At 32.7% G+C, this 20,403-nt stretch overlaps 5 protein-coding genes across 7 annotated transcripts in view; 2 read left to right on the top strand and 3 right to left on the bottom strand.

The window, feature by feature from the left end:
* Positions 1–13,635, bottom strand: part of LOC134252356 (putative N-acetylated-alpha-linked acidic dipeptidase) — a 69,077-nt gene extending 55,442 nt beyond the window's left edge. The window contains exon 1 of the mRNA XM_062734822.1: positions 13,559–13,635. The gene's annotated coding sequence lies outside the window, so the exon portion shown is untranslated. The remainder of the gene's footprint in view (positions 1–13,558) is intronic.
* Positions 2,987–5,364, top strand: LOC134252351 (P2X purinoceptor 7-like). Its single transcript, XM_062734799.1, has 3 exons — positions 2,987–3,207; positions 3,557–3,778; positions 5,211–5,364. Exons 1-3 carry the CDS (start codon positions 2,987–2,989, stop codon positions 5,362–5,364), a joined length of 597 nt encoding a protein of 198 aa, XP_062590783.1.
* LOC134252342 (uncharacterized) lies at positions 5,373–9,125 on the bottom strand. Its single transcript, XM_062734788.1, has 6 exons — positions 8,689–9,125; positions 8,330–8,516; positions 7,738–7,980; positions 7,201–7,372; positions 5,996–6,144; positions 5,373–5,571 (listed from the first exon to the last, which is right to left on the bottom strand). The coding sequence occupies exons 1-6, from the start codon at positions 9,016–9,018 to the stop codon at positions 5,393–5,395; spliced, it is 1,260 nt and encodes a 419-aa protein (XP_062590772.1). The 5' UTR covers positions 9,019–9,125; the 3' UTR covers positions 5,373–5,392.
* Positions 9,086–10,623, bottom strand: LOC134251655 (uncharacterized). Its single transcript, XM_062734060.1, has 3 exons — positions 10,564–10,623; positions 9,712–9,867; positions 9,086–9,418 (listed from the first exon to the last, which is right to left on the bottom strand). The coding sequence occupies exons 1-3, from the start codon at positions 10,621–10,623 to the stop codon at positions 9,086–9,088; spliced, it is 549 nt and encodes a 182-aa protein (XP_062590044.1).
* Positions 13,636–13,706: 71 nt separating the features above from the next.
* LOC134252367 (YEATS domain-containing protein 4-like) lies at positions 13,707–19,569 on the top strand. Of its 3 annotated transcripts, none has more exons than XM_062734841.1 (8): positions 13,707–13,726; positions 15,874–15,923; positions 16,301–16,420; positions 16,577–16,643; positions 17,015–17,109; positions 18,064–18,156; positions 18,740–18,827; positions 19,192–19,569. In XM_062734841.1, the coding sequence occupies exons 2-8, from the start codon at positions 15,885–15,887 to the stop codon at positions 19,368–19,370; spliced, it is 681 nt and encodes a 226-aa protein (XP_062590825.1). In that variant the 5' UTR covers positions 13,707–13,726; positions 15,874–15,884; the 3' UTR covers positions 19,371–19,569. The 3 variants fall into 3 exon arrangements, with proteins under 3 accessions (XP_062590825.1, XP_062590819.1, XP_062590833.1); XM_062734835.1 differs by having other exon boundaries at positions 13,712–13,730; XM_062734849.1 differs by lacking the exon at positions 13,707–13,726 and adding an exon at positions 14,712–14,741.
* Positions 19,570–20,403: the final 834 nt, after the last annotated feature.

The following is a 20,403-nucleotide window of genomic DNA, read 5'->3' as shown; positions in this document are numbered from 1 at the left end:
CAGAGGAACATATAATATTTTGGATGACATAACTTGCCTACGTCACAATGAGTTATGTCAAAAACGTATTACTCCGCTTGACGTTACTTTTAAAATATGCTGTTTTTTTGAAGCCTTTTTCCTAAGGAAAAATTGTCTTAATGTCTACATTGAAATTAAATTATAAGGAATGAAGCTTATTTCAACTTATGTTATACGATATAACATAACTTGGGGCAGTTTACGCTTTTTTATAAACCGCTTCACGGTTTATAAAGCGTAAACTGCCCCAAGTTATGTTATATCGTATAACATAAGTTGAAATAAGCTTCATTCCTTAATTATAGTATTATAATTTTCATTATATGACCTAATTAGCCCACCCTGTGTCGAGAAGCATGAATCCACTGGAACCACTGACATAAATTTACCAGTATGTAGCCATTTCAGGCAGATGACAAAATATCTATTATCTATAATACATGTACCGGTAATGCCAAAGAGTTTGTCTGCTACATGATCATGATTAAAAGTAATAAAATACATTTAAAACACATGTAATACATGGAAAACTTAGTACCACCCTTGAGTCTGAATTCTCAAGGGGGATCGAGGACAAAATTTCATTTGAGATGCTCATAAAATCATGTAAACTTTATTCCTGGTGATTTTGGTAGTTTCAGTATATACATGTATTTGAACAACTTTATGAGCCCCATTCTAAGGCCTAAATCCTGGATTCAAAGTTCTACTTAATGTCTGAAAATGCAGAGATTTTCAAAATTCAGGGGCCCGTTTTACAAAAGGACTTACGACTTAAGACCAAGTTTAATCATTCATATAACTTTTTAATTAACATTATATCGAAAATTATTTTAAACTCTATAAAAGGAAAATGGTAAGAAATTTTGACACAACCAATTTCAAAAAGAATTATTAATTTTGCAAAATGTTACAATAATCTGAAGTTTTTGGTCTTAGTCGTAAGTTCTTTTGTAAAATGGGCCCCAGGTGTACAAAAACCCACAGGTTTTCTCTCCATTACACTGCATTTAACGGCAGTGTAAACTTCTGATGATGGTATAATAATATGACAAAACTTATCCCATCTTGGTGCCCTATTTGAACCACTAGAATTTACAATTTGAAGAATTTACAATTTGTAGAATGTTCAAAAGTAAAGATGCAGTGTGTTTTTTCTATTTTATGATCATCAAAGTCCATCTCTGGGAGCTTGAACCTGGAACCTTAATTGGGGTTATGTTTTTACTGTGAGAAAATTGAGAAAAGAAGAATAAAATTATTTGAATGTATTATGTGAGAACAACTTAGGTCTATCTCAGAGGCAAAAATTTTGTGATTTTGATGTTTAAATCTAAACAAACAAAGATTGCATTAAAACCAAAAAAAAAAACATTCCTTAGACCATGTTTTTTAGTAAAATGTAAAACTCCTATCCACATTTCACTTGGAACACATTTATCGATAAAGTTAGAAAAGTCACTCTTTCAAGATTCAATCAAACAAACCCAAGTGAACAAATCAACTTGTAATATTCATACTTTTTTCCCAGACAGGCAACTTGCCTGGGCATTAAAATATCTAGATCTAATCACATGTAATTATACAGTAGAAATATTCTATTGTGTTTCTATTTTGGTTTACATCAGTCAATACACAACCTCATGGATTCTTCAAGCTTGAGAGAACAAAATACCAATCAAAATATATAATTATGTGTATATAAGTATATCTACTAAATATCTATTGATCTTCTGGAAAAAACAAATTATTCCTACCCAAAACAAACACATCAGGCTCCTAATACAAAAATATATAAATCTCTTATGATGCGAAAAAGCTCCCAATACTAGAAAGTATATGTCTAATGGATTTCTATAAATCCCTGTATATTGGCAGATCCTGGTCATTGAGACTGGAAGATGTACACAGAATCAGTGGCTCTTTTACATGAAATCCCACAAAGGTCGCCAAAAGTCGCAGACGATTCTGGCTACATTCTTTGTTGGCCATGGCAATCAAAGAAGCAAATTAAGTAAGAAATACCTAATTTACGTGCCATAACTCTGTTTCTTCAATTCGCATTGGAGGGGAAATATGAATCAGCTGTTTCCCCCCTGGCTATTTTTTTTTCAGGAGATGGATTACAAAGAGAGATGTTTTCCACTGTAGAAGATTATCAATGTGTGATCACCATTACTAACTGCAGTCACTGAGCTTGTAGTGGAGTAAACTGCAGAGGACATTGTCCCTGACAAGAAATATATATTCATGGTGTATATATGTATGGTGTGCCACGATTTAATCATTATTAATACCTGTCTTTACATCATAGGTTTAATGTCAATTATACCATAAAACACCTGCACAAGTTTCAAACGGTAATGGAAATGAAATAGGTAAAAAATAATACATTTTGTCTTATTTCCTGTTTCATTTCTCATATGAAAGAGATCGACCTTCCAAGGATAAGTCTGAGTTGGTGAGGTTTCTTTGGAGGAAGAGGGGGGGGTCGATTACTTTCAAAAGTAATTGATTAAATTACAATTACTTTAGATTTTAAAAGTAATCGATTACAAACTGATTACAGACATTTGTTTAAGTAATCAATTACATCTGATTACTTTTCCTTCATGTAATCATGATTACTTATGATTACTTTAGATTACATTAAGTTTTTTTAATGTTCTTTGTTTAATGTTCAAAGGCAACAGCATGTTTTTATCATTTTTCTAATATTTAAAGGTCAAGTATCATGAAAATAAAAACGCTCTAAAGGTTGATATATTGTCAATGCCATATATTAAATGAAGATTTTAAAGTTTCCAATTTTTTAATGACACCTACATGCTTGATTTACCTGTTTGAAAACTGACAATTTCTATTATCCCCGACGATGTTACCTCCCCTGTTCATGACGTCATTCGAGACATCAATATCAAAACAAAGATCGACTCACCATATATCATAACGCTCCGATTACGACATGGCTCGTTTTATGGAAGATAATGACAGTGACGGTGAAACACCCGAAGTTGATTTGACACTGCATATACAGCCATACATGTTTGAACCTTTGGGTAAAGATCGTTCTACTAATACATGTAATAGTTTGTCAGAAAGTGATCATCATGAATCGCACTCGGAATCGGGAAGGGAATCGCCGACAAGCTCTGAAGACGTCACTAGGGAACCTGTCGAGAGTTGGTATGTAGGTTAGGCCTAATTAATTTATTGTGTTTTTACATGTATATTACGTTTAGCCACAAAAATAAAATGACATGCATCAGGCTCCCGGGCGTACATATTAGGAAACATCTTAAGGTAAAACTGATATCAGTGGTGGCGTCTCCTTATGACTTATGAGTGAAAATTTTAGAGAGGGGTGTTAAATAACATAAAATCAATCAATCAATACAGGAATTTTAAAGTTATGTCTCCTTATTTATTTATTTATTTGCTTGTCAGATTTGTTTGCCTGAACGTTCTATGATACAGTGTTTAACAATTTTTTAACCAGAACCCAAATGCGAGATTTATTATGCCCTCACTTCAGGTGTAATTGTGGAAACTGTGTGGAAATGCCTACTAGCAGGGAAAACAAATGCTGCCGAAACACCAACATAGTAAATGGAAAGGTCGATGAGAAATCTCTCCAATGTATTACTGAGCATGAAGGTTTCATCGTAAATTGTTTAAATCATTATGTGTTGGAGACTTCTTACTATGAATACATACAGGATAATGGCAGACAAAATGAAAGAGAACCCATCCATGAGTAAGTTTCATAGACAGGTCAAGGGAGGGAGGTGTTCCTTCCAAAGGGAATTTCAGCATTGTTGATTACAGGGTTTCCCTAAGACCCAGGGGCCGGAGAATTTTCCTGCATATAATGATGTAATCCTCAGTTACTCTATAATCCAGTTAAGCCCCTAGCTGTAAGCGGAAGAACCTACACCTTCTATTAAATTATTTTTAGGATGATTTTCCCCTTAGTTTGGACTTTCAGTAGGGCGTGGCATTCCCGGCGCTACGTAATAGCGAATACTAGTAGATTCTCATCGGTAAAGAAATTAATAACATCAGGAACTTAAAATTGTTGTTGACAACGATGAGACGACTTATACCCCACCTCTGTGCCATTAGAGAACTTTTAATTGGCTATTTACTACACCAGTTGACATTCGGCCGCATTTCTATCATATGTACATTTCAACAGTGAAGGAAGCTGTGTAAATTTCAGAAGTTAATTAGGTAACGTCGAGAATGCCAGGCTTACTGAAAGTCGAAACTAAGCGTGTAATTGTCCTAAATGTTCCCTGCTAGGTATTTCAATAAATAGGGACAAACCTGTTGAAATATCAAAACAAGGATTTAATTTTACTTTACAATTCACAAAATAATGACAATTAAAAAAAAAGATCAACTCAGTCTCATGGAAAGTCCACTTTTCCTCACAATTTTGTCTTTCCTGTTCAGGTATCATTTTCCTTTTCTTCCGAGTGATATGGCCACCTCTCCCCCTTTTTACTGTCAAAACTTTCAGTCCAAAGTACATGTAATAAATGATTAGTCGAATATTTAAAAAAAAATGTTTGTTTGCCCTTTACCAACCCAGATTTTTTTAACAATGGGCAGGTAGGTAGGAGAAATATTTAATTTTCTCTTCTTAAAATTATAACAAGAAGCATGAGGGTCACAATGCTCGACTGCGTCATTTTCCTCTTGCTGCTCTTCAAAAGGTTGTTTTGAAAAAAATTCCATCTAAATTCCTTTGAAAGAACGTGGGTCCAAACGTCATGTAAAATTTAATCCCCAGTTTTAACCCCAACCTAACACCAGTGTCCCTCTTTGAACAAAATTGAATCCTCAGAATGTGTCGATTTCACATCCTATATTCTCACCAATATCTAAGGAGGTAAGGGCTGCAAGCACTGAATAAACAAAAAAGGTAGTCCATTATATTTATAAGTAAAACTAGTCACTACTAAATTAAGCATCTAAATGACCTCAAAGAACATTTTTAAACTGGGTTGAAATGATTCAACTACCACGGTAAAAAAAAATTGTAAATGAAAAAAGCAATAAAATATTTTGAGTCGGGTTAATTTCGATAGTTCGGTCAGCTAAGGGCAAACAAACATTTTAATTTAGGCCTAAATAAGTGCACATATAGGATTATGTTGAGCATATCCTCTGCAATATTTCAGACTTTACAGACATTTTGCCTACAGAAGATTTGTTCGGTGGGTTTATCATATTCTTGGGAAGAAGAATAGACGTATTCTACCATCTTGTGTTGTCAGCAAAATCAGACAGACTTTTCCTTCCCAAACCTATTGTGGTTTTAAATATCCAGAATAATGATAGAATTTGGAAATATTATATTTATTCAATAAAATCTGGATCTATGAGTAGCCACAATGTCTTCTTTTCTAGCCCTTCCTTCCATCTGAGCAATTGGTCTCGGTCTTTCTTTCTCATTTATTGCTTTGGCTGCTCTCGCCTCTCCATAAGAATTGTGGACTTCTCTCCTGAAGATGAGGTCTTCAAACAGTTCATTCACATAATCTGTCAATTGAAACAAGCAAGCAACTGGACATTATGCAGGATTTATTATTTCTACAAGACCAGATATAAAAAAGGAATCCTATTTTTCCATGTGAAAAATTAAATCTTATCTCCATCGAGAAACCCTATTATACCCTGTACAGGTATTTGATACTCCTTGCAAACCAAGGAGTTTTAGTAATTAATATTAAAACTGCATTACCTATTCCGTACATTCCGATGCACTCAAAAATGATTTATTATTGATAGTTTACTGAAGCTTAAAATTTTGGCAATCACCTTCCTTTCAAATACCTCTAGTATCAGTCTATATTAAAAACTTATTTGTAGAAGGCCAACATACAATACTGGTATCTTACAAGGATAACACTTTTTGGCTTGAGAATTTAAATGAAGAGGTATATAACTATATTCATGCACTTACTAAAAGTTTGTTGAATTTTTACTTCTTTGGCAACTCCTTCACCCTTCCTTCCCTTTGGGTATGAAACACTGTATATCATATCACCATCTTGATTTTTTGCCTGCTCCCTGGTTGAATTTTCATTAAAATGCAATGTGGCTAAATATAACCTATAAAAAGTTATAAAAAGTGATTCTGAAAATAATTTTATGAAACTTTTCATATAGAAAAAGAGGCCCATGGGCCACATCACTCACTTGAGCACATTTGCTCTGAAAAGCACAAATCAGTTTAGTATTGAAAAAATACATGTTCAATGGGGGAGGGGGGACTTAAATTTTAGACTTCCTAAAGATGCTTCCACATTAATATAACAAATGGCTTTGATGTTCTTGAATATAAGATTTTTAAACATGTTTTCCTATATATTCCTTTGTAAAAATTTGATCCTCCATTGTGGCCCCTCATTGTGGGGGTTTTGATTTGAACAAATTTGAATCTAGCTGCAGAACTGAGGAGTAAGAATTTTTTTGAAATCTAGCTTTTTTGCAATTGAGGTAAGAATTTGAAAGAATTAATACAGAACTGTGCACACTTTTTTGTGCACTTTTAATACACATTTTTTCAATTGGTGGCACTGTAGCTATTCAGTCTGTCAATATATTCTTAATCTTCACTACCTGAGGATGATTCCATATCAACATTACCAATCATAGTTTTGCTGTTCTTGAGAAGATTTTTAAAGATTTATTCCTATACATTAGTGATTACCAGTACTATGTAAAACTTACCCCTAGAGTTCATCATTTTAACAAACTTAGTCTACACAACGTAAGGAAAGTTTCACATACATGTATATGTTTCAACTCTTGGTTCAGTGGTTCTTGAAAAAGAGAATTTTGAAACATGCCACCAAATTTTCACTTTTTCTTAATTATCTCCCCTTGAAAAGGGGTGTGGCCTTTCATTTGAGCAAACTTGATTCCCCTTTGTGGCAAGTTTGGTCGAAAAATTGTTCTGGAGAAGTCAAAAATGTGAAAAGTTTACAGACGGATGGACAGCTGGACAGACGGGCTATAGACAAAATGTGATCAGAAAAGGTCACTTGAATTTCAGCTCAGGTGAGCTAAAAAACCTTAGTGTAAATTAAAGGCTTAAGTAATTCATGCAATACACCTCAAAATAAAGCTTTCAATTTTCAAAGTTCCTTAGAGTTAATTACGTACCGTGCTTCCATTTGTGCATGGAAGAAGTGCACAAACTTAGGGGCAAAATGACAGAGCACCTTGTGGAAAGCCTCAAGCCCAGAAGTCTGTTCTGCAGGAGACATTTTTCTGATATCTGTCAAAAGAAGCCGGCCTTTGACAACCTTTTCCAACTCATCGTAAGCTTTGGAACCTAAAAACATTGATATCTTGTCATAAAGGATGTATTTTTGGAGTTCTAATGCTGGAAATATTAAAATAAGGGTGGGGGGCAACAGTCTTTTACAGGAAAAGCTAGTATTTAATTAAGCAGTAAACCACACATATAACAAACTTGTTTATAATGAATTGACACTTACTGCGAAGTGATTTTCATCATATTCATTCCCCTTGACTTTAAAATGTATTAAAAACTTAAACGGATACAAGGAATTACTATATATATATTTAGATATTAAAATATATATAATAACTTATAATAACTCTCTCTCTCTCTCTCGCTCTCTCTCTCTCTCTCTCTATATATATATATATGTATAGATTTATATGTGTGTGTACCTCTACGAATCCAAAGACGGTCTTCAAGATCTCCATGTTCACACCTGGGAAACTCTGCACCATGCCCCTCATGAACATTACACACGTGATTCAAAATAGAACACCACTTCTGGTACACCAACTCACCATCTCCGCCACTACTCATTGCACACCAATAAGTGTGATTGCTGATGGACCTTGCCCAATCTCCAACAATTTCACAGTTTTTCTTCTTGCTCACAGCTTCTAACTTCTTGTAAATTCCTGAGACAAGAATTAATTGATTTTTTCACTAATTTCAATACATAAATATACTATTTTATCATATTTTGAATATTTTCAATGAAATATAATTCATTATTATTCATGACATTGAACACAGATTATTTAACAAGTTTTTATACACTATCAAAATCAGACAGTTTTGTCATTATATGTACACTTTATATCTTGAGGCAGGGCCCAAGTTAGCTTACAAATGAATTTTTACTTTATACATGTTTATATCAAGGTACATGTTTATGTATGTTTTAAAACTCAAAGATACTTGTAAAATAATTTTTTAACATATGATCAGATGTATAGAGTATACATAATTATAAAGGAAAGTTACCTTTAGCAATGTGCCAGCAATCAAACCAATGTATTATTTCTGGATGGGTTTCACGCATGTACTTTTTTATCTGAGAATGGCGGTCAGTAACCAAATGTGAAATCTGTAGATCCTCATCTGCAATTCTGGCAAGCCCTCTTTGTAAACCCTCCAGCTCCATGGCATACGAGTTTCTAACTTCATTTTTCTATGATTAAAAATAAGCATGGTTCATTAAAAGCAACAACAAAAAAAATTAAATTCTGTCTCATAGTTCAATTTTACTTCAAGAAAATTAAGAAATATCTATTTAAAACATAATGTCAAAATAATAATTTCAAATTAAGCATTTTTTCATTGTTTTGATAGTTTGTAATTACCTGCACAAGCTGTGTATCCAGGATTTTGTTTGTCTTCAGATCCATCAAAGTGTATGAAAGATATTTGGCTGTGTGGCCAGGTGAGCAACACCGTCCATCTCCACCCAGCCTCAAAGGTTCTCCAGACTCCTGTGCTGCTGTAAAGAGATGTAACTGCTCTCTTTGCCAAACATCTTCTATAGTTGGGACTAAATACAATGACTGAATTTTCATGTATGTTCCAATGCTGAACATCTGAACTGAAGCATGTCTACACAATGTTAAGAATTTGTGAGCACTGCCCCCAGAAAATAACACAGCTCCTGCAATGATTAAATTACCAAGGGGCATAGCACTAGATGTAGGCTGACTTTCCCATTTTTTCTGAGCACTGCAGTTTTCACATAAACTCTTAATGCTAATGTATGAGCCTATGATAGTCTTTCTTAATGTACATTGGCATCCAATTGTAGCAAGATGTAAATAATTGATCTAAGCAGGATTCAAAAACTATAAACTTTCTTTCCTTAGCAGGGTTAATGTCTTGTTCAGAATCGTGCTCCTCATTCTCACTTTCCGGAACCCAGTCTGAGTCTGTGTCATTGTCATCCCCTTCATCTGTGGATGTCAGGAAGCTGTTGTCAAGATATTCAGATATTCTCTCTTCAGTCTGAGTTCCTGTAGAAACCTTTTCCACATCAGGAGGAGATAAAATGTTTATTTCTGTTTGTAGTTTTACATGGCGTCGCTTCTAAAATAAACCCAAAGAATCAAATTAATGGAATGGGGAAGTGCAACAAACATTTGATCTTGTACAGTATATCAATCATGTCATGTTATTCTCATTAATAGGTTTACTGGTTATATTGATATGAAGATATTGGTATGATTATAATGAAAAATTAAGTAAATGTGGTACATGTATATGTATATAACATGCACATCATAAGAAATATCAAAAACTCAAATCATAATTTTTTACCCCTTTTGAACCAGACCTCCCCTTTTTAAAAGGAGCAGCCATAAACATTTAAGTAAACTTACAACTACATCATATGTTGTCTGGGACATTGTGGAATAGCACTGAACATGTTGAACGTTTGTTTCTTTAAAATTTGCTGGACAGACTGTGTCACCTGATCTTTGATCATCTTGTGGTTGTGGTAATTCATCATTGTCAATATCACTGGCATCTAAAATCTGCAATGCATCAATACTCATCTATATTTAGCGCAAGCAATTAAATAATCCAAAAATATACATTGGTGCATTATACAGTGACCGATCCAGGAATCTTGAAAAAAAGGGGGTACTAGTCTGGGGTTAGGGTAGATAGAATGTTCTATCATTAAAATGATAAATGTCCTAAGGACCCAGATTAACTTGATACTTTAAGGGGCATATTGTCACACCAAAATAAAATTTGATATATTTTGCACATTGGGGGGGGGGGGGGGGGGCTGAACCTCCATTTAAATCTGCCGCCCCTCTAAATGCGCCAGTGCATTATACATGTACATGTTATAACATATGTGTTAAAATACACGTTACCTTGTTTATATACACATAGATATTCGTGATATGATTCGCCACTCTTGTGATAAAAATACATTCGTGATCAAAATAAATGACTAGGAATGCATATGCCTAAACAAAAATAATTATTATTGACCACCGTCCGTTAACATTTTGTTAATCAGTTCCGAATATTAACTTAAACTATTAACATTGTTACCATGTTTACGTTTTGAAGATGTGCATATGTTGGTCGAATTTCCTCTACTTGTTTTATCAATATTTGAACATTGAAGTCACCGGTCACCCTAAATAACCATATTTCTATATTGCAAAATATTAAAATGTTTTAAATAGTGGTTTTCAAAATTATTTTCTTACGTTATAGCGCCTTCTTTTGGTGATTTTCGCAAGGGCATCTGACTTGGAACGACCAACCATGCTAACGTCTGGCCTGTGAATGTCATGTTGCTGAGACGTGGGGCTAGCTGATCTTTTAACCGATAGCCTTTTTTCTTTGGGATCCGTGTAATCGAATAGAGATGGCACAGCTCCTGATTTCAAGATCTTGTTTTTTAACTGAAACTTTACGTTGTTTGCAATGTCAGGATTTATCGAGAATTGATCTTTGTCAAAATGTCGTTCACAAAGTTTACTGTATTGAGTAGGATGAAAACCGTCTCTTCTCAATTTGAGAGTCCAAATTTTTCTAAATTTGGGATCTTTCGGAAACAAATACAGGCTAATTCCCTGGCCAGATTTTATTGTGCAGTTAAGTGCGGCACACTGCACCATATTTTCACAAAATTGACAAGAACTTATCTCTCGCTCATTACCCTCTTCAGCGTCCTTTGGGCGAGTGTCTCGAATGACGTCATTTTCTCGAAGGGAGATAACTTGTTTGTAAAGAGATTGGTTACGGTGCAGGTGTATATTTAATACCAGTTTAAATGGTTTATTGCTGTTAATAAAGCAAATTATAATCCAGCATTTTATTTTGGTAATATTTGCGAAGTGTTTAAACCAGAAAAACTTAGATTTTCATATATCTTTCTACTTGACCTTTAAATTTTTAAGGTAGATTTTAGACAAAATTTGGTGGTCCATTTCTTCATATAGATGCATGAGTTTTATATTATATCATTTTATCTCTATCTTCAAATTAATGCAAGTAGATATCTGTGTTATTGTTGAGAGAGAGAGGGGAATTTATAAATCAAATTGAACAGAATTATAGTTAGGGATAAAGATATTCAATAGAGAACTGTTACATAATTAATTGACTTTCTTGATAATTATTAAGTGATAAGTAATGAACTTTTTCAATTTAACTGCCAATTAATAGATGTTTTTACAAGATTTATCACATTAACAGTTGAATGTATAGTTTAATAATTGTTAATACCCAAGCTGACCTAACTTAATACCTTTTTTTAAAACAAATTAATACACATATCTTTTTATGTACACTGTAAATCAAACACATTGGTGATTTCTAGAATACATGGCGCAAAAAAGGAACATTTGATTTTTAAAAAAGTTAAATCAAGGATTTATAGGGAAAAGAAAATGTTACATCAAGTGCATGTTAACTAATTAAAACCAAAAAATCAAACTTTAGAATGATCCTGTTATTGAAAGTAATTTTCTTTCAATAGATATATCTTAGTAAAAATGGCCAAGCTGCTCAAGTATTTTGAAATGACTAGTTGACAACTGATTATACCTAGGAACTGATAGAATTTATATACTCATTGCCTGGACAATGGACCTGATTAAAATCATTTCTGGAAGCATTAGAAGAAGATATAACTAAATATAGTTTCTGATTTTATAATAACTTTTGCTTATAAAGAAATAGGTACACTGAAAATATTCACTGAATATCATTAAAAAACGTGATTTTATGAACTTTGTTTTAGTAATTGTAATCATAAAGTAATCAAAAAGTAATCATGATTACAGGCCTTTTTTCAGAGTAATCGATTAAATTACGATTACTTGTAATCAGAAAAATGTATGATTACTGATTACTCATGATCACTTGACAAACTGTAATCGATTACAGCTGATTACGATTACCCCATCCCTGCTGTTGGTAAAGGACACTTCTAGAGTTCAAAGTTCCAAGTTCAAATCCAGAGACCTGCATGTTCAACTGAGAAAATGTTTCTAAATCATTTCTGATGCTCAAGAACATTTCCGTTGGAGATAAATAAATCTTGGAAAGTTTTGGCCAACATTCATTTTGTTCAACAGGCCACTGGTCTAGTCAGTAACTTTTTCTACTTAATTGTTACAAAAGAAACATAACTCCTGTGTTGGAGAGAGACTACTATAGATTTTGAGATATGTGATTTTTCATTGCAATTTACATAATACATCGATGTATATCCAAAAAATTGAAGTGGGCGACGGTGGCAAGCACTATTTTCTAAAGGAAATTAAGCACAGAAATTTGTCATTCTGAGGTTTTGCATTGAACATAGAAATGTACCAAATTACTGACGTCATATTTCCAGAATGGTGCTGACCTTCGTGCCATAGTCTTTACTGATTTATCGTATTCTTCTACTCAATTATTGTTAAAGCTAATTTCATAACTTTTAAAGAACATTAAATAAAGCCCAAACTGTACCTTCTTCTTTATGATAAACATTATGATTGCATTCAATTTTCTTTAAGTTTTCTATTGTGAAATCCCACCTGATATACTCTTGCCTGTATCAAAGGCACCAAAACTCATTTGAATTTTTGACCCCTAGTATATCATATACTACAGGGTCAAAAATTTGAGCAAGTTTGGTGTTTGTGTACCTGTATGTAGTGTTTCAGAATCTGATGAAAAAAACTATTGACTATCAAATCAGGAACACCATTTCCAACAATTTTCACTACTCCCTGTTTTTAATTGTCTACCAGTTGAAAAAATATGCAAAATCAAGTTCACCTTAAGAATATTTTTTAAAAAAGGAAGACTATTGACAATTACGTTGGTGATACAAGGATATCAACAACTTCTTTTAGAGTCAATCATTTAACATTTTGCAAATTCTGTTATCAAAAACAACAGGCTTGTTTGCAAATGCAATTTTTCGATAAAAAAAAAACTTATTTGCAAAAAAATACACAAGACGTTAAAAACATTCAGGCAAATTTCAAAACTTATAGACTGATAGGTGATTTCAAATATGACAACAGAACATGAGCTTAGATATTAGATGTCAGACCACATCTTCACTGATAGAATAAACTAAGATTGTCTAAGAAAGAAATTTTGTTAATTCCATATATAATACATGATTGCATATTTAACAAAACTGTTGCATCTTGTAATAAAAATCAATGTCATGTTAAAAGAAAGCTGATTATTTACCAAATCTTCTCTGTAAGTCTGTTAGAGGTTTTTCCTTTTGTTGTTGGAACTCTTCTGTAAAGAAGGTAACTATAATATTCAAAATGAATCTTAATCAGTTGAACGTTTATTGTTACATTGATCTTCATAGACAAAGTAGGGTTTAGTGTGACATAGAGCACCTGCTTGGTTTGTATGCATGATTTTTTAAAATTTTGTTTTTGTTAAGCATGGAATTTTATGTTATGTTATATTACTTTAATATAAATAGCAATTCAAACGTTGTTATTCATTCAAACACCATGTTGTTTTTAGCAGACATAAAGAGATTTTATTTCCTTTTCTTACGAGGTCTGGTACAATGACTAGATTTAGCTACGTAACTTTATTTACCTACTTAGCTTTATTTACCTACCTGAGGTAGCTTTATTTAGCTACCAAATCAATTTATTTTTAATATGTTTTACGGTGTGACCGTAAGCGTTGGAGCGCAGTCAGGTCCAGCACAATACCCCGATAAAGGTATATAGCTTGATAAAGCTATATAGCTTCATCAAGGTATTTTAAAATACCTTGATCAAGGTATTTCATGTTCTCTTCTGAGTTTTTGTCAGTGTGTCTACTCGTGCATGAAAACGCTCTGGTATCAAAAAGAAAGCATGAAATAACGTCTCCTCACACGACACGTTTTTCTACTGATTTGTTTGTGTTTGAGTACTTTACATGCATGGGTGAATTTACTGACAACAACTCAGAACTCGACTTTCAGTAATTAATTTTTAAAGATTTTTTTTGAATTTTCATTACATAAAATACCTTGATCAAGGTATTTTAAATACCTTGATAAAGCTATATAGCTTTATCAAGCTATAAACCTTTATCGGGGTATTGTGCTGGACCTGGCAGTTATACCATCAAAAACACTTGAAAAAATTGATCAGCCACGTCAAACATCAAGCCGCGCGAGACATCTCGACTACCTGTGACGTCACAGAGCTCGTCTGAGCTTACGGAGACAGCCGAGCGTCTGTTTGAAACTATAGACCTAGTGCAATTTGGGTTGAAAAAATTGCAGAGTTATTTTTTGTTTCTCTGAAAGATTTCTACATACTGAAAGCCGTTTATGCTGTATGTTAGTATTTATTTATTTGCGCAAAGGACATTGGGTAGTAAAGGGAATGTTTCACAGAAAAAATTGCCTGACGTATGTACAGATTTCATTCCGAATTTTCTCTGTTCTTACACGTTAGTCTATTGAGCTCGCTTTGTGAGCGTCGCTTTGCGACGCTGCGCTCGCTTTAAAAAACATTTTTTTCAGGATGTGCAGAAAATCTTATGTTGATGCATTGATCACAACTTTGAACTCATCTGAAAACAATTCATGAAAAAGTCATTCTTGAAGAAATGTTTTTTTTTTCTGTGCAATTGCAATCAAAGTTCTAAAAGTTGAAAGTAGAAATGGTAAAATGTCAACTGGCTCCGGTCGACAATAGAACTGAATCACTACTTTATATATGTACAAGCTTCCGCATAGGGACTACATACCCTTATATTGAAGTTGACCCAGAAATTGTTTGCCTGGCAGTTAAAACAGTTACTCCTTGAATGAAATGACAAAAAAGTCCAATTTTGATTAACCTGATGATAGGTCGGAAATACTACATATTATTAATTTCAGTTAAGTGTGAAGTTTTGTGTTACGTCACAATCTTCTCGTCAGATGTCTGCTTTGGATTGTTTTTTTTCATGTATAGTCATTGACAGGTAATATTGTTGCAAACAATGGATTGTTTTTTTAGAACCTCCCTGTATAGTCATTTACTTGCAATTTTTTGTCTCTTTTAATGAAAGGTAAAAAATTGAAAAGTTGCATTAAAATAGGTAAAGATACCCGCGGTAAGTAAAATATGATACAAAGGTAATTCTACCTACGTAGCTAAGTCTAGTGATTGTACTGGACCTGCTTACACCTTAGCTTCAGAATAAGTGTGTAAAGCAAAACATTGTGTATGAAATTTTTACGTTTTTCCTCAATCACTTGTTTGTAAATGAGTTATGCAAGTCTATGAATGCTACTACATAATCTTTATTAATTATAGCTGCAGAACTGTGGCTCTCAGTCTCTGAAAAATACATATTGACAGACCAGTCTGTCAATAAATTTTTTCGGAGAGCTAGAGTTTTGCAGCTATGTTATTTACACATATATTTTTGTTTCCTCTGCATAACACATACTTCACTCAACCTGATTGAATATATGTAAGGTAATGAAGAGAAAACCTTTGGGTTCAGACAATGTAGCATACCATTTATGTATTTTATTGTATATATTTCAGGACATTATTAAATGGCTGAGTTTGGACCAGATTCTGGAGGCAGAATAAAGGTACAGCAGGATAATAACTCTTGTCAGAATAACAATTTAAATATTATTTTATTCACAAAAGTAAATGGAATGGAGCAGCAGGATCAACCTGTTTTAGCTCTCAGCTTTTATCAGAGTTGATCTGTATCATATGTACCTACATTGCAAAGAGGATCAGCTCTAAATGGTGCTTGAAATTTAATGAAAAAGGAGGTGGCATTTTTATTAGAACATATTACCGGTAAATTTATAATAAGAGAAAAGTGTGTGTAAACTTTCTAAATACTTTTAAATATATGTACGGAGTGGATTTTCTCAGTATTTTGTTCCTTAGTATTTTTATTAAGTGTTGTGTTAACATTTGGAAATCAACAAAGTCCTCTGCATATCTTACTTAGGGCCTGACAATTGTAAAGCCAATCATTTATGGAAACATATCTCGCTATTTTGGAAAGAAGAGGGATGAGGATGGTCACACACATCAATGGACGGTTTACGTCAAACCTTACAAAAATGAGGTACAATCTGCAGTGTGTATAATATGAAGTGTATCCTTTAAAGCTATAAAGGTGATTTTAAAAGGTATATGTAGAAAACAATGTTTATTTTTTTATACTCTGAAATTATAAATGTGTAGCGTATTGCTTTAAAGTTTTACTTACCTGACTCTTCAGGATCTGTCAACATATGTGAAGAAAATTAACTTCAAACTACATGAGAGCTACCCTAACCCAAACAGAGGTACAGAGACAGTTTGAAAAGCTTATTTCAGATTGAATCAAAGTATTGATTGTTTAACATGTTCAACTGTTACAGATAATGCAAGTTTTACTTGTAATGTTTTATGTAGTTTTCTTGATATCGTGGTAGATCTACTTAAAAATTCATTTCTATTCTTTGTTGTCTTTATGGGCATCAAGCTGAGTTTATACAAAGTTCAGTAATGAACTGGTGTATTCATTAAATTATTTTATTTTATTGTTTGAATATTAAAATATACTTAAATATAATAAGATCAATCACAAAACTTAATACACAAAAGAATTACTTTAATTATCTGGTTTCAAGTTAGAACAAAGTTTCTGCAGTATAGTAATGTTTTCATTTTTCAGTGGTAACTAAACCTCCATATGAAGTCACAGAAACGGGGTGGGGAGAATTTGAAGTGGTTATAAAGATTTACTTCAATGATCCAAATGAAAGACCAGTAAGTTTTATTCATCATTATATAAATATAGTCCTTTGATGAGGTCCATCCATAGATATATTGACTTCACAGAAAAGCATATCGACCGAGCACGAAGTGCGAGGTCGATATGATTTTCTGTGAAGTCGATATATCTATGGATTGACCGAATTAAAGGGCTACATTTGTTATATTATTTTTTACATAGATTGACAAAACAAAATTTGAAAATAATGGGAACAAGGCACAAGCCTTCTCTCTTTAACGCTTAGAGACTAGAGATCAAAATAAATTAAGCTATTTAATGTTCATGTGTTTCCTTCATATTGACGGAGTAATTCAGAGGATTTACTTATTCAAAATACTTAATTTATTTGATTACGTTTTGTATAAATTTTTGACAAAGTTATACAATATGTTTTAATATAAAGTAGATCTTAATTCAAGGCATCAAGGCATTGATACGTCTCATCAATTAAGGAACATGAAAAAATAATAATAGAAGTTGTAGTAAATATTTTTTTTCAGATACATCAAGTCATACTTGATGAGTTGATCTGTACTATTTTTTTGTTTTACCAAAAAAAAGTATCTCCATTTTAAGAAACATCAAGTCTATATGCATTTCAGATTTTAAAAATAGTAACTCAAGTCTTTATGCTGTTATATACTAAATCATGTGATCAAATTTGAGCCAGTCAGAGAGCTTGGAATAAATGATAAAAATAATATTCAGTTTTATCACACCAGAGAATACTAGTATGCATATACTATTGCTATAATATTGTCATATTCATTAAAAAAAATGTCCTGTATAATATGGAAACTTGCTACATTTAGATACTTTAATTCTGCCAAGAGCGTCAAAGTATGCATATTTCATGTAGCATAGAACATGAATAAATTCTCATAACACAGTTACTTCTTCATACATCTGACATGAATGCATTACGTTTCTGTTTTTGTTCTTCCTAGGTCACTATTTATCATTTACTGAAGCTGTTTCAAAGTGAGACTGACATCATGCTTGGAAAAAAGTCCCTTGTTGCTGAATACTATGATGAAATGGTATGATACAAAAAACAAAAGCCAACAGGAAAGAGAATTTCACTTAACTGATTTAGCTCTAAATTAGGATTCAGAAAAAAAGATCCAAATCTGTACAGTGTACATGTATGTAATTAAAAAGCCTAAAATATAAGATATTTTTTAAACTCAATATATTTAATGTATGGGCCACTAGTTCTTGCATCAAAATTTTTCTAAACGTGTGCATTGTTAAGTTATTATGCCCCCTTCCAGAAAGGGAGGGCATATTGCTTTGCTTCTGTCTATCTGTTCGTCGGTCTGTCTTTCGGCCCACCAACAGTTTCTATTAATTTTCTTTGCAGAAGCTGTACATACTGAAATGAAATTTGGTATACAGATTTATCATAAGAATGTCAATGTGAAGTTCTGTTTTGTGCAAGATTGAGCAATTTTTAACAGTTATGCCCCCTGGACTAAAACAATTCTCTAGTTATTTGCAGATTTCATTCAATTTCTTTGCAAGTATGTCCAAGGGGAGGCATAAGTATTTCATGAACATATCTTTTTGTTTTTAAAATTTATTTTTTTAAGTTATTTTGATAAAGAAGTGTTTTATTTTCAGATCTTTCAAGACCCAACAGCAATGATGCAGCAACTGTTGAACAGCACAAGGCCTGTGGCTATAGGAGCATACAAACATGAAACTGATTGTAAGTAGTGGTTTTATAAAACTGAATATGAATACCATGAACAGTCAATGGCTATGAATTCCTCGCAAGCTAAGTAAACCATCTCAACCTTTCTAAAATAGAAGAGTTACAAAATCCTATTTGTTGTATTCTTGTCATAAAATTCCTTTTGGTTTTAGAATAAAGAAATTAATGAATAAAAAATTCAAACTCTATCTTTTGTGGAGATATATGAATCAAAACTATCCAAAACAAAATCTTTCTGTCAGGTGAGGAATTGGTAGCAATGCCTATCTTCTGGTTTCTAAAAAATTTTCAATAAGTTTTTCTATCAAATATGTAATAGGTATCATATACAGTACCACCAATGTTTAATTTTTTGCAGTTGAAGAGAAGAAAGAGAAAACTGCAGAGAAAATTTTAGCAGCTAAAACAAAAATAAGATATGAGATCCAAGAATTAAATGAAAGATTAAAGAAGAAAAAAGAAAGTATCCAAATCTTAAAAGACGTTACTGAAAAACTAGAGGACCCTGATGTTACGGATGTGGAGAATGTCACATGACCTAGTCAGCAGTGTTTGGAAATTGTCACATGACCAAATCAGCAACATCTACATCTTACTTGTTTATTGACTGAAAAATCAAACAGATTAAGTACAGAAAAACAAATGTTGAAAAAAAATCCACAATGTGTTCATTGCTTCGAATATTTTTTTTTCAATTGTATACATGATTTTTTTAAAGAAATAAATTAGAACAACATCTTGTTTTTTTTTCTGTGCAGAAAAATATATCACTTGAGTAACTCAGGCCATCTTTAAAATATTTAATGTTTCCATGTCCTCTTGACTCTGTATAAAAAGATTACTCTGTACTTTTTTTGGCAATTTTTTCCTCCGAAAAATTTCAAAATACATGTTGATGGGATGAGAAAATCAGGAATTAGAAGAGGGCAAACAACCAATTTTTTGCACCTCAGTTTAGGATTCGATTTTCTTGTCCTAAATCCAGTCACAAACATCTTCAAAGAGCTCAGTTCACTTTATGCATAAAATGGCCCTGTAGATATACCAATTGATTGATTAACACTTGATGTTCTATTTGAAGCATTAAAATAAAATAGAGACTTAGTGCTTTCATTCCCTATTAAAAATTATCTTCTCTAAGTCCAGGTCTTGGAGAACTGGCTTTATGAATTGCAATATTCTTGAATTTAACAGGTATATTTCAGTACTTTCAATGAAGAAAAATAATATAAGTGCACTCTGGTCTACAAAATAAAACATGTCTTTCAATCTTCAGAAACAGTTTTATCATTTACTAGTTGCATATTTTAGATCAGAGGTTGCACTCTATATTAAATATCTAAAAATAGCTATTAGAATTGGCAGTTTCTGTAGACTTTTTCAGAAAATGAGGAAACATGCATTTTGTAATGTCATAATGCATTGACTAGCTAAAAAATTATGACATTTTTGATAGATATGCAATCACCAAAGATCTAAGTGACATTCAATGCATTGTGAACTAAAACTAAGCAGTTTCCGGTTTTTCAGAAATTCACAGGGCCAAATAAGGCAAAAGTGAACCTTGTTC

The sequence above is a fragment of the Saccostrea cucullata genome, unplaced genomic scaffold, assembly GCF_032062105.1.
Source record: "Saccostrea cucullata isolate Sc308-1 unplaced genomic scaffold, CSIRO_AGI_Scuc_v1 ctg1, whole genome shotgun sequence".
NCBI classification, from domain to species: domain Eukaryota; kingdom Metazoa; phylum Mollusca; class Bivalvia; order Ostreida; family Ostreidae; genus Saccostrea; species Saccostrea cuccullata.
This window is presented reverse-complemented; position numbering and strand designations above follow the sequence as displayed.